Source organism: Rhinoderma darwinii, chromosome 13 (assembly GCF_050947455.1).
Source record: "Rhinoderma darwinii isolate aRhiDar2 chromosome 13, aRhiDar2.hap1, whole genome shotgun sequence".
NCBI lineage: Eukaryota > Metazoa > Chordata > Amphibia > Anura > Rhinodermatidae > Rhinoderma > Rhinoderma darwinii.
Window position 1 is genome coordinate 19,160,488 of NC_134699.1, and position 10,874 is coordinate 19,171,361.

At 44.2% G+C, this 10,874-nt stretch overlaps 1 protein-coding gene across 1 annotated transcript; it reads right to left on the minus strand.

The window, feature by feature from the left end:
* Positions 1 to 3,585: 3,585 nt before the first annotated feature.
* On the minus strand, positions 3,586 to 7,952 carry LOC142666109 (nucleolar transcription factor 1-B-like). The gene is made up of 7 exons (XM_075846040.1): positions 7,881 to 7,952; positions 7,598 to 7,773; positions 6,404 to 6,487; positions 4,923 to 5,076; positions 4,690 to 4,754; positions 4,497 to 4,612; positions 3,586 to 4,130 (listed from the first exon to the last, which is right to left on the minus strand). The coding sequence occupies exons 1-4, from the start codon at positions 7,900 to 7,902 to the stop codon at positions 4,930 to 4,932; spliced, it is 429 nt and encodes a 142-aa protein (XP_075702155.1). The 5' UTR covers positions 7,903 to 7,952; the 3' UTR covers positions 3,586 to 4,130; positions 4,497 to 4,612; positions 4,690 to 4,754; positions 4,923 to 4,929.
* Positions 7,953 to 10,874: the final 2,922 nt, after the last annotated feature.

A 10,874-nucleotide genomic window follows, 5' to 3' on the forward strand; every position in this document is an offset into this window, starting at 1 on the left:
CAGTAGTCGCAGCAGTGTTCCCTTTTTCGTTTCCAGTAGTTGCAGCAGTGTTCCCCTTCTCGTATCCAGTAGTCCCAGCAGTGTTCCCCTTCTCGCATCCAGTAGTCGCAGCAGTGTTCCCCTTTTCGTTTCCAGTAGTTGCAGCAGTGTTCCCCTTCTCGCATCCAGTAGTCCCAGCAGTGTTCCCCTTCTCGTTTCCAGTAGTCGCAGCAGTGTTCCCCTTCTCACTTCTACTAGTCACAGCAGTATAGCTGTTAATGTACTGTCCCTCTAACACTAATCCCAGCATCTGTCTTCATGTCCCTACATTAATGACGGCAATTTTCCCACTTCTAGTAGTCACAGCAACGTTCCCCTTCTCATTTCCAGAAGTCACAGCAGTGTTCCCCTTCTCTCTTCCAGTAGTCACAGCAGTGTTCCCCTTCTCTCTTCCAGTAGTCACAGCAGTGTTCCCCTTCTCTCTTCCAGTAGTCACAGCAGAGTTCCCCTTCTCTCTTCCAGTAGTCACAGCAGAGTTCCCCTTCTCATTTCCAGTAGTCACAGCGGTGTTCCCCTTCTCACTTCTAGTAGTCACAGCAGAGTTCCCCTTCTTGCTTCCAGTAGTCACATCAGTGTTCCCCTTCTCGCTTCCAGTAGTCACAGCAGTGTTCCCCTTCTCACTTCCAGTAGTCACAGCAGTGTACCCCTTCTCACTTCCAGTAGTCACAGCAGTATTGCAGTAGATGTACTGTCCCTCAAACACTAATCCCAGCATCTATCTTCATGTCCTACATTAATGACAGCAATTTCCACCTTTTTCCCAAGCAGTCACAGTAAGGCCTTTCCATCTTTCTCCCTTAAAAACCTCCCCTTTCCCCTAAGGGTATGTTCACACGGCAGCGTCCGTAACGGCTGACATTACGGGGATGTTTTCAGGAGAAAACATCCCCGTAATTTCAGCCGTAACGGCATGGGCAGGCGCTTGAACGCCGCGTCCATTACGGACGTAATTGGCGCTGCTTTTCATTGGAGTCAATGAATAACGGCTCCAATTACGCCCCAAGAAGTGACAGGTCACTTCTTTGACGCGGGCGTCTATTTACGCACTGTCTTTTGACAGCGGCGCGTAAATATACGCCTCGTGTGAACATTGCTTTCAATGGGCAGATGTTTGTCAACGCTATCGAGGCGCATTTTCGGACGTAATTCGGGGTTAATACGCCCGAATTACGTCCGTAAATAGGCCGTGTGAACATACCCTAATACTCACAGCAGAGCCCCCTTCCTTTATATAGCTACCTTCATCACACAGCCCTGATGCGCCCTCTGTTGGGAGGAAGGTTTAGGAGTAGCATTTTCCTGCCTGCTGTATGAAGCTTCCTGATACTGTATTGATCTCACTTAACATTATGACCCCTGTCGTGTGCTCTGCCACCATCTGTCAAGCAGAGCAGCCCATAGGCCAGTGTCTACCGTGCCTTATGGGCCAAGATTATAGGCCCAGCTTTATAGAAAATTGGGCCCTTGGTCACAAGCAAAGTAAACCCCGTATTCTTGTCATTATAAAATCCCTGGTGGTCTACAGTAGTAAAAGGGTTAATTGTAAATTCCCTAGTGGTCTTATACAGTAAAGGGATCAATGGCCAATTTAGTTTGCTCCTGGGGGTCCCATACTCAAGGGTGTCCCCATAGGAAATTGTCCAGTTTGCCAGCCCAGAATGATTACTGTAAATTACCAAATCATTTTTTTTTTGTTTAGGAAAGAGAACAGACATTTGTTTTATATTTTATTATTTGTATAAAATAATTTGTCAGATATTATAATATCCAGTTCAACAAAGCAACAAATTGCCACTAAAAACCTTATTATAAAAAACAAATAAACAAAATACAAAAATGAATTATTTCAATTTATTCAAACACATTCCTTACGTCCTCACATCCAAATAAAAATTATTATTATAGACCTTAATGACGGAGCTATTTTTTACATTTTTCCATCGTCGCATTCCAAGATCTATAACTTTTTTATTTTTGCGTCGATATTTTTAGGTTTTACTACTTTTACACAATAAAAATGTTTTTCACAATTTCTTTTTGTGTCTTCATATTTGAAGAGCGATAACTTTTTTTATTGTTCCGCCAATGCAGTTGTATGAGGGCTTTTTTTTGCGGGACGACTTGTGGTTTTTATTGGTACCATTTTGGAGTAGATGCGACTTTTTGATCACTTTTTTTAAGGAAGGATTCACAGAAAACAGCAATTTTTCCATTGCTTTTTATGGCGTTCATTGTGCGGGTTATATAATGTAATCGATTTATAGTCGGGGTCGTAACGGACACGGGGATAAAAAATGTGTAACTTTTTTACTTTATTTTTTTAATAGTAAAGCAATTTGTAAGGGAAATTTTTTTTTTTTTTCATTTTTTACTAGTCCCACTAGAGGATTTCACTATGCAATCGGACGATCGTTTATTATATACTGCAATACTTTTGTATTGCGGTGTATTACTGCCTGTATGTGTAAAATGGACAGGCATCTGCTAGGCCATACATCTGGCATGACCTAGCAGGCATTCACTACAGGCAGCCCGGGGGGCCTTTATTAGGCCCCCACCTGCCATAGAAGACAGACATTCGGCGATCTTGCTCACTATTGAGTGCCGCATCTGAGGGGTTAAACGGGTGAGATCGATACTTCTATCCATCTCACCCGGTCGAGCAGTGATGCCTCCAGCCACCCCTGGTAGCGGAGAGCAGGGAGATTTAACGACTCCCTGCGGTTTATTTATTCTGATGCAGCGCCGTAAAAAGTCGAATGCATCAGAATAAAGCCCATTAGTGGCCGACGTGAAAAGGCGTATTGGCGGTCACTAACGGGTTAAAGGAACACTCCAGACAAAACAAATACATTGTATTATGCCTAGTGCAGGGTCTGAGGGGGCGGGGCCTGACACAGGGATTCTGTTTTGTTGACTCCGTGCCATGCTCCACCCTCTCAGGCCCTGTAGTAGGAAAATCACATTATCAGTTTTGCTCAGAGTTCCATTATATTAAAAAAAAAAACGGAAAAAGGATCTGAGTGCAAAGGTAAGTGTCACAAACAAATACACGGAAAATAGTGAGGTCCCTGTTCTTCCCAAACCTCTGTCCCTACCTACTTGTACTACCCAACCTAAACGACAGCGCACAACTGGGCGGCGTTCCCTATAATAGTACAAGTGAAACTGACAAACAAGACAGAGACAAGTCCGGGCGCAAAAGGCGGAGACAGGCGCGCAGGGTCATACCGGGAGAGTGCAGAAAAACAAAGAAAAGTCAGGAGTCCAGCCGTGGTCAGGGCTCACAATGCAAGTCGCACAGGGGAGTCAAAAAAGGGAAAGCACCAGGCTAGGTATCTAATTACAGGCAAAGGCCTATTACCCCAGGCTGAACTACATAAGGAGAGGGCGAGAGCTCAGGAACATCAGCCGGGCTTTGATTGGCCGGACGCTCCTGAGCTCCTATTGGCTGCAGACTGCCTCAGTGTGCCAGGCCGGGCTATGCACGAGCGAGACCGAGGAAGCCGCAGAAAGGGAGTTCATGACAGTAAGACTATCAAAAGGGGTTGTCTTTAGAAACAGCGCCACTCTTGTATATGTGTTGTGCCAGGTATTGCACGTAAGCCCAATTCACTTGATTTGCAATACCAGAAACAGCCTCTGGACAAGAATGGCGCGGTGTTTGAGATTAGGAAAACATGGCTGCTTTCTTCCAAACACACCCCTGTAAGTTAATAAAGCATTCTTTATAGGAAAGTGGGTAAAAAAAAAAAAAACACGGAAAAATTCTAAAATTTGATTTTTCTTTGTCCTTTTGTTTTTCTTATTCGCATTAGAAAAATAGTGCATTAGCACAGAAAACATAAAAAAAAAAAAAACATGGTCGGAAAGTAAGTTGCATAGCCATGGAAGGAGATCCGCTTGAGGTTCTCAATACTTGTATTACATGATACCATGGGTTCTACAGATGGTCTTTTTCCTAAAATATGCTCTATGTGATGGTAACATTACGTAGGTTTTCCCATGCTTTGACTGATGGGCATCGGAGTTTCATTGTAGACATCTTGACCTTCTTCTTCTAGATTGACAGAAGCATCATCTTCATTCAGCTGAAAAGATTGTAGGAGCATTAACACGGGCAATGGGAAAGTGATGGCTAGGACATACTTGATCACCCACTACAGGTGCTGGTTAACACCACCACCCACTAAACCACCTGAGACAGGAGGACTTGGTCTTGTTTGCCCCCAGGACTTTGTTTGCCAACATTGTTGGACCTGTAACCACCCATTCAAATAAGGAATCAACCAACCTTCTCTGGGCCCCGTTCTCTCTCCAGGGGCCCCATAGCAGCCACATGGGCTACATCTATAGTGTGCACACCCTAGGATCCATGGTCATGCTACATGAGATGTTTAATAACTAGAACTGTTCTACCTTCTCAGCGCACATATATAAAATAGTTGTGCTCCAACCTTTTTTAGAAGATCTCTTCCTCTTACGCTTGCCCCGCGGCTGTTGAGAGGGGGTCTTGGGTGTTTCGGGGGCATCAGATTTCTTTGTAGATGACATGAGATCTGGGTGTTCCTCTCTGTGAACATAAATGACTACATTGAAGCAACTAATGATAAAGACTTAATTATCAGTAGATATGGCTACATGACCCACTTGAATCTATCCAGGTTCTTCAGAAAATCTTGCATCTCATTCTGGAAATCCTGAATATATTTTGCCTGAAAAGGAAACAGGATGGACATATTGGGTCAAACTACACAGAATCAAACTCATCCATGTTCTGTTAGCTCTTCACGGTTTCTCCGCTCTACCTACTCCACTTCACCACCTATCTTCTCATCTAGGAATCCCATTTGTGCCCAAAATACCGTCTTCTCATACATTACCTTCTTTTTAGCGGTTAACTCTATACTTTTGGGACAGGTTCTTGCTTACGTCCTGGTTGCTCATCTCTGGATGAAGCTTAGCATAGCTTGCCTTCTCCTCCAAGAAGAAGCGCAAATAGGGTGAGCGGGGCCTCTTGGGAAACTCTGGGTGTGTCTAAAAAAAAGAGTAATATGAAAGGACAACAAGCTGGTGAATAGGACTTGAATTTTGGCAAGTCACCATCAGTACAGAGTAGGGTTGACACGATACCAGAATTTGGACTTCAATTCCTATACTTTGTGCAGTATTGCGATACCAAAACGATACTTTACCAACAGCCTGATTGATGTGAGGCGTGAGGTGTGATGATGAATTTTGAATGTGTCTCACATTAATAGTAATTAACCCCATCATGTTTCCCAGTCACAATGGGTTAATATGTAAGGTACATGATGGGGTTAATTACTATTAAAGTGAGGCACATGGAGGTTAAATTCATCATCACACCTCGTGCCCCACAATAAGTGAAAAAGCAGTTTTTATTTTTTTACAGCGTACACATCATAAATGATGCAAAACAACTTGTTGTGCAGGTTATTACGGCCGCGCCAATACCGAATGTGTATATTTTATGCATGGAGACATTTTAATGTTTATTGTAAAACAGGTGTATGTGTATTTTATTTAATATTACTTTATTTTTAAAAATTAATGTCCTGGCATATATCTATATATGGATAATGCACAGGCAGTTGTTAGGACCCTGGACTGTCTGCCCATATATTATGTCCCTCTATCGCGTCAAGGTGCACCCCCGCTTCTCATTTTCCCCTGAATGCTGTAGTCAGCTTTGATCGCAGCATTCAGGGGAATAACGGCGAAGATTAGAGGTTTCGCTGATCTCCACAGTTAGAGTGGGGCTGCGGTTGTGTAATAGAACCATTGCCCCGCTCCTGACAGTAAGTGCGCGGTCAGCCTGAGATGATGTGGCCGACGCTGCACCAATGAGCGGCGGTTCAGGCACTGAAGACAGAATATGGGGGTGTTTTGTAGTACGTCCGCCATGTTCGGTCTTCAGTGCAGCGCCAGCCGCATTGCATCATCCTGACGGCGCGCACTGGTCAGGACTCCGGAGCGGGGCAATGGCTGTTACACACATGTATTACACAGCCGCAGCCCCGCTCTCATACATTCATGTGTTACAATGCTCAGATGTGCGGTCGCACAGCTTAGTATCGAAATACATGAAATAACGGTATCGAACCGTTTGGGGAGCACGGTATCAAAACAGTATCGATGCATCGTGCGTCCCTAGTACAGAGTTTGAGGACCTTTCTGTGATTGCTTTGGCTCATGGACTCACATGGCTGTTTGGAGTTGGAAAACTAAATCATGAGCTGAATCATCATGTATGTGTGACGAATGTACTACCCACCAGCACGGAGCGCCAAGCTAAGACTATCCCAATAAGCCCACAATAGCCACAAGCAGCGCTACTGACCTTCATTTGCTTAACATTATATGGATGTCTCACTTGTTCTTCTGCATCTTCAATAACTTCTGTGAGAGTCCGGAACTTCCTGACCTAAAAAAAATACAGGGTTAGCAACAATGTTGGTTAGTAAATTTCTTGCAGATAACATACTAACAAGTTTGACGAGCATTGCGCCAAAAAATACAGGATGTTTAGGCCCCATGTACACGAACGTAAAAACGCCCGTAATCACGGTCCCATAGACTTCTATTGGCCACGGGTACCTCCCCCTATGCTTACGGGAAGGTGCCCACGCCGTTGAAAAATATAGAACATGTCCTATTTCAAGCCGTAATTACGGCACGGACAGGCCTATAGAAGTCTATGGGGCTCCCGTAATTACGGGTGACTACGTGTGTGCACCCGTAATTACGTCAGAGTTGCTAGGCGACGTCAGTAAATAGTCACTGTCCAGGGTGCTGAAAGAGTTAAACGATAAAGCTGTATAAAAAAAAAACCTTTCATACTTAGACGTTACAGCCCATGTGACCGCTGCAGCCAATCACATGCCAATCAGTGGCTGCAGCGGTCACATGGACTGCGCGTCATCCAGGGAGGTCGGACTGGATGTCAAGAGAGGGACGCGTCACCAAGTCAACGGCCGGGTAAGTATGAATTTCTTTTACTTTTATTACGGAAAGGGCTGTCCCTTCTCTCTATCCTGCACTGATAGAGAGAAGGGCTGCCGATTACTGAAGTGTAATTTTGCAGCAAAAACGTGCCCGTAAGTACGGCTGGAATACAGGTGACACCGGACCCGTATTTACGGGTACGGGTCCGTAAATACTGGTGCAATATGGGTCGAATACGTGTAACCAAGGACCCGTATTTACGCCAGTATTTACGGGTGGACAAAAATACGGTCGTGTGCATGGGGCCTTAGTTCATAAAAAAGGTGGACGACTATGACCATGATCACCGTTGAAGTTCTCAAGCTTTCCCAGAATCCTGGATTCACCTTTGTGTCAAACTATTCTTCTGTCCAACCACTGGTATTATAATGTAGCGGGGGTAATAGTGCCCTGAGCTTGAGGACTACTAGAAGAAGTGTACCATCGTCTTGGATACTGGTAGCCTCCGTGATGTTGGAAGTTTCTAATGGATAGGTGGCACGCGAAGGGAATTAAGCATAGTACCATATGAGTGCGCTCCACATCTCACCTCAGATGTGACCTCTTTCCACTTTTGACGACACATGTCCCCTGTATAGGTCTTGAAGGCCAGCTTATTCCAGTCCAGATGAGACTCCGTGGATTTGTATTTTAAATGGTCCTGGGCGGGCAGGATGGTCTTCATGGTTTCCAGGAGAATAACAATGTCCTCTTGAGGCCAGATATCTGTGAAGGAACAGAGACAAAGTAAGTATTGAGGCTGGACAGGACAGTCTTCCTGTAGAGAACTGTAGGACAAGCTGAGGGTCAAAGCCAAAGCCCACTCTCCTTACCTTGATCACTTGGGGCAGTCATGGTGTTTGTTTCTTCGTTGCCTGCTGCTCCGTTCCTTCTCTGCCAGGTAGATAGCACCCGTCCAGGAGACTCTAAGATTGAAGATGCCATGTTAGTGGGGGGTGTATTAACAGCAATTTGGGAATATTACAAACACTATCTTCATGTACCAACCCAAGTAACATGGAGGACCTACCACCCTCCATCATAGGACAGGGATCCCTCTGCAGGTTACACCTAGGAACGTCTACGTAGTAGACCATTCATCTACATGTAACAGAATATATGACATTATGTGTGGGGTGCACTGTGTTTTCAGGGGCTATTGGCTCAATGACCTTGGCTCTGCTGGCTGCCAATGAACATTGTTATACAAGGGGTGTATTCAGTACCACACAATGATAGGAGTGATTATCAGTCATGTTTCACAAGGGGTAGGTGGGTTTTCAAGGACCATTCATGGTGCAATATCTTGTCCCAATGAGAACTTCTATCAGAAATGCTTGGAGATCTCCAACAAGCTGGATATGCCATTGTTTGCTCAGGAGATGGAAGGACTGGAAGTTGGCGGCATGGCTACCATCAGGGCAATACTGGCGGTACTGCCGTCAGGGGCCCGGTCATAAATGTGAAGAGACAGGTGCCCGTGCTCCACTGCTGGAATTCATTTGTTCACGGGCCCTTATGATTTCACTTCGGTGAAAGGAACAGGTCCCATCACAGCGCCGGGGCCCGTTCTTTGCATCAAAGTAAAATCATAAGGGCCAGCTATTCACATAGAGCCCGCCCATCCTCCTCCATAGCGAGGTGACAGCTTGTGCCGAGGAGACAAGGAGGGAGACGTCATGAAGGCTGCGGGAGGTTTGAATGCAGTGGAGGCGTCAAGCAGCAGCAGCAGAAGACTTCTGACAATGAGTACGTGATGCCTGTCAGGCTGCTGCTACCCGGAGCCTCCTCACATCACATCCCCCCCAATAAAAAGCAATGTTACCCATGTCGGTACTATACCCTCCAAGCTCTGCTTCATGGTCTTGTATCCCTAGTAGCAGTTCTTACCTCTTATCTCCCGGGCTGTGTAAGCAGAAGGAGAAGACAGGTTTATTGTCCTGCAGCACAGGAGATAAGAGCCATCCCTGCTAGTGATACAATGAGGTGCTTCAGTGTCCTGAGGATAATACAGACCTGGGTAAGACACTTGCTTTATATGGGGAGGGGGTTTAACCCTTTCAGGGCCTAGCTCATTTTGGCCTTCAGGACCAGCCCCATTTTTTCAAATCTGATGTGTCACTTTATATGGCAATAACTCTGGAATGCTTTTGCCTAAGCGATTCTTAGATTGTTTTCTCGTGACATATTGTACTTTATGCAAGTGGAAAAATGTGGTCAATAAATTCATTGCTTATTTGTGAAAAACACCAAAATTTGCAAAAATTATGATTTTTCTCATTTTAAATTTATCTGCTTGTAAGACAAACAGTAATACCACACAAAATAGTTACTATTTCACATATTCCATATGTCTACTTTATATTTGTATTGTTTTTTGAACATTATTTTATTTTTCTACGACGTTACAAGGCTTAGAAATTTAGCAGCAATTTCACATTCTTAAGAAAATATCCAAAACCTGTTTTTATAGGTACCAGTTTAGTTCTGAAGTGGCTTTGAGGGCCTTATATATAGAAACCCCAATAAGTCACCCAATTTTAAAAAATATACCCCTCAATGTATTCAATACAACATTTAGAAAGTTTCTTAACCCTTTAGGCATTTCACAGGAATTAGGGTATGTGCACACACACTAATTACGTCCGTAATTGACGGACGTATTTCGCCCGCAAGTACCGGACCGAACACAGTGCAGGGAGCTGGGCTCCTAGCATCATACTTATGTACGACGCTAGGAGTCCCTGCCTCGCTGCCGGACAACTGTCCCGTACTGAAAACATGATTACAGCCCTAAAAAGAATTTGTCTAGGGGAATAGTGAGCATTTTGATCCCATAGGATTTTTGCGGAATTAGGCCGTCAAAACTTCTATTGTTTTTCATTCTTTTTTTTTTACGGCGTTCACCGTGCGCTATAAATGACATATTTAATTTATTCTGTTGGTCAATGCGATTACGGCGATACCATATGTATATAGGTTTTTTATGTTTTATGGTGTTTGCACGATAAAATCGCAGTTTTAAAAAAAATTCGTTTTTGTTTCGCCATATTCTAAAAGCCACAACTTTTTTATTTTTCTATCAGGAAAGCTGTGTGAGGGCTTGTTGTTTGCGGAACAAACTGTAGTTTTTATCGGTACAATTTTTGGGTACATGCGACTTTTTGATCCCTATTTATGAAAATTATATGGGAGCAGAAGTGACTAAAAATAGCGACTCCGGTAAAGTTTAATTATTTTTTTATGGTGGTCACCGTGCGGGATAAATTACATTAGATGTTTATAGTTCAGGCCGTTACGGACGCAGCGATACCAATTATGCATAGTTTATTTATTTCTAATAATAAACGACTTTATAAGGGGGAAAAAAAGCAATTTTTAAATTATATTATGTTGATATTATGATTTTTTGTACCTTTTTTTACTTTAGTCCTTCTAGGGACTTGAAGATCCAATTGTTGCATCGTTGTTATAATTCCCTGCAATACTTATGTATTGCAGGGTATTATACCTGTCAGTTTCACATGGACAGGTGGCATATTAGGTCCTGCCTCTGGCAGGACGTAATCGCCTTCAATAGATGGCAGACCCGAAGCCTTTGGTAGGTTTCCGGTTGCCATAGCAAATCGCCCCCCCCCCCCCGCAACAATCGCCCCCCGCGATCGCGTAGCGGGGTGCCGATGTTGCTATAACAACTTAAATGCGGCGTACACTATTGACTGCTGCAATTAAGGGGTTAATCGGTGTGATCCGACTCGATGTTTTCCCCAATACTAAGGCTGCTAGTAGCAGCCTGTACTGGGAGATGCCGGGCTGCAGGGAGCGTC

Excerpts from the sequence above, each read along its gene's own strand:
- LOC142666109 (XM_075846040.1), bottom strand. The coding sequence starts at position 7,902 with ATGACTGCCCCAAGTGATCAAG. Across the intron at positions 7,774-7,880 it reads GACTGCCCCAAGTGATCAAG|ATATCTGGCCTCAAGAGGAC; the intron begins GTAAGGAGAGTG and ends GTTCCTTCACAG. Across the intron at positions 5,077-6,403 it reads ATAATGTTAAGCAAATGAAG|ACACACCCAGAGTTTCCCAA; the intron begins GTCAGTAGCGCT and ends TCTTTTTTTTAG.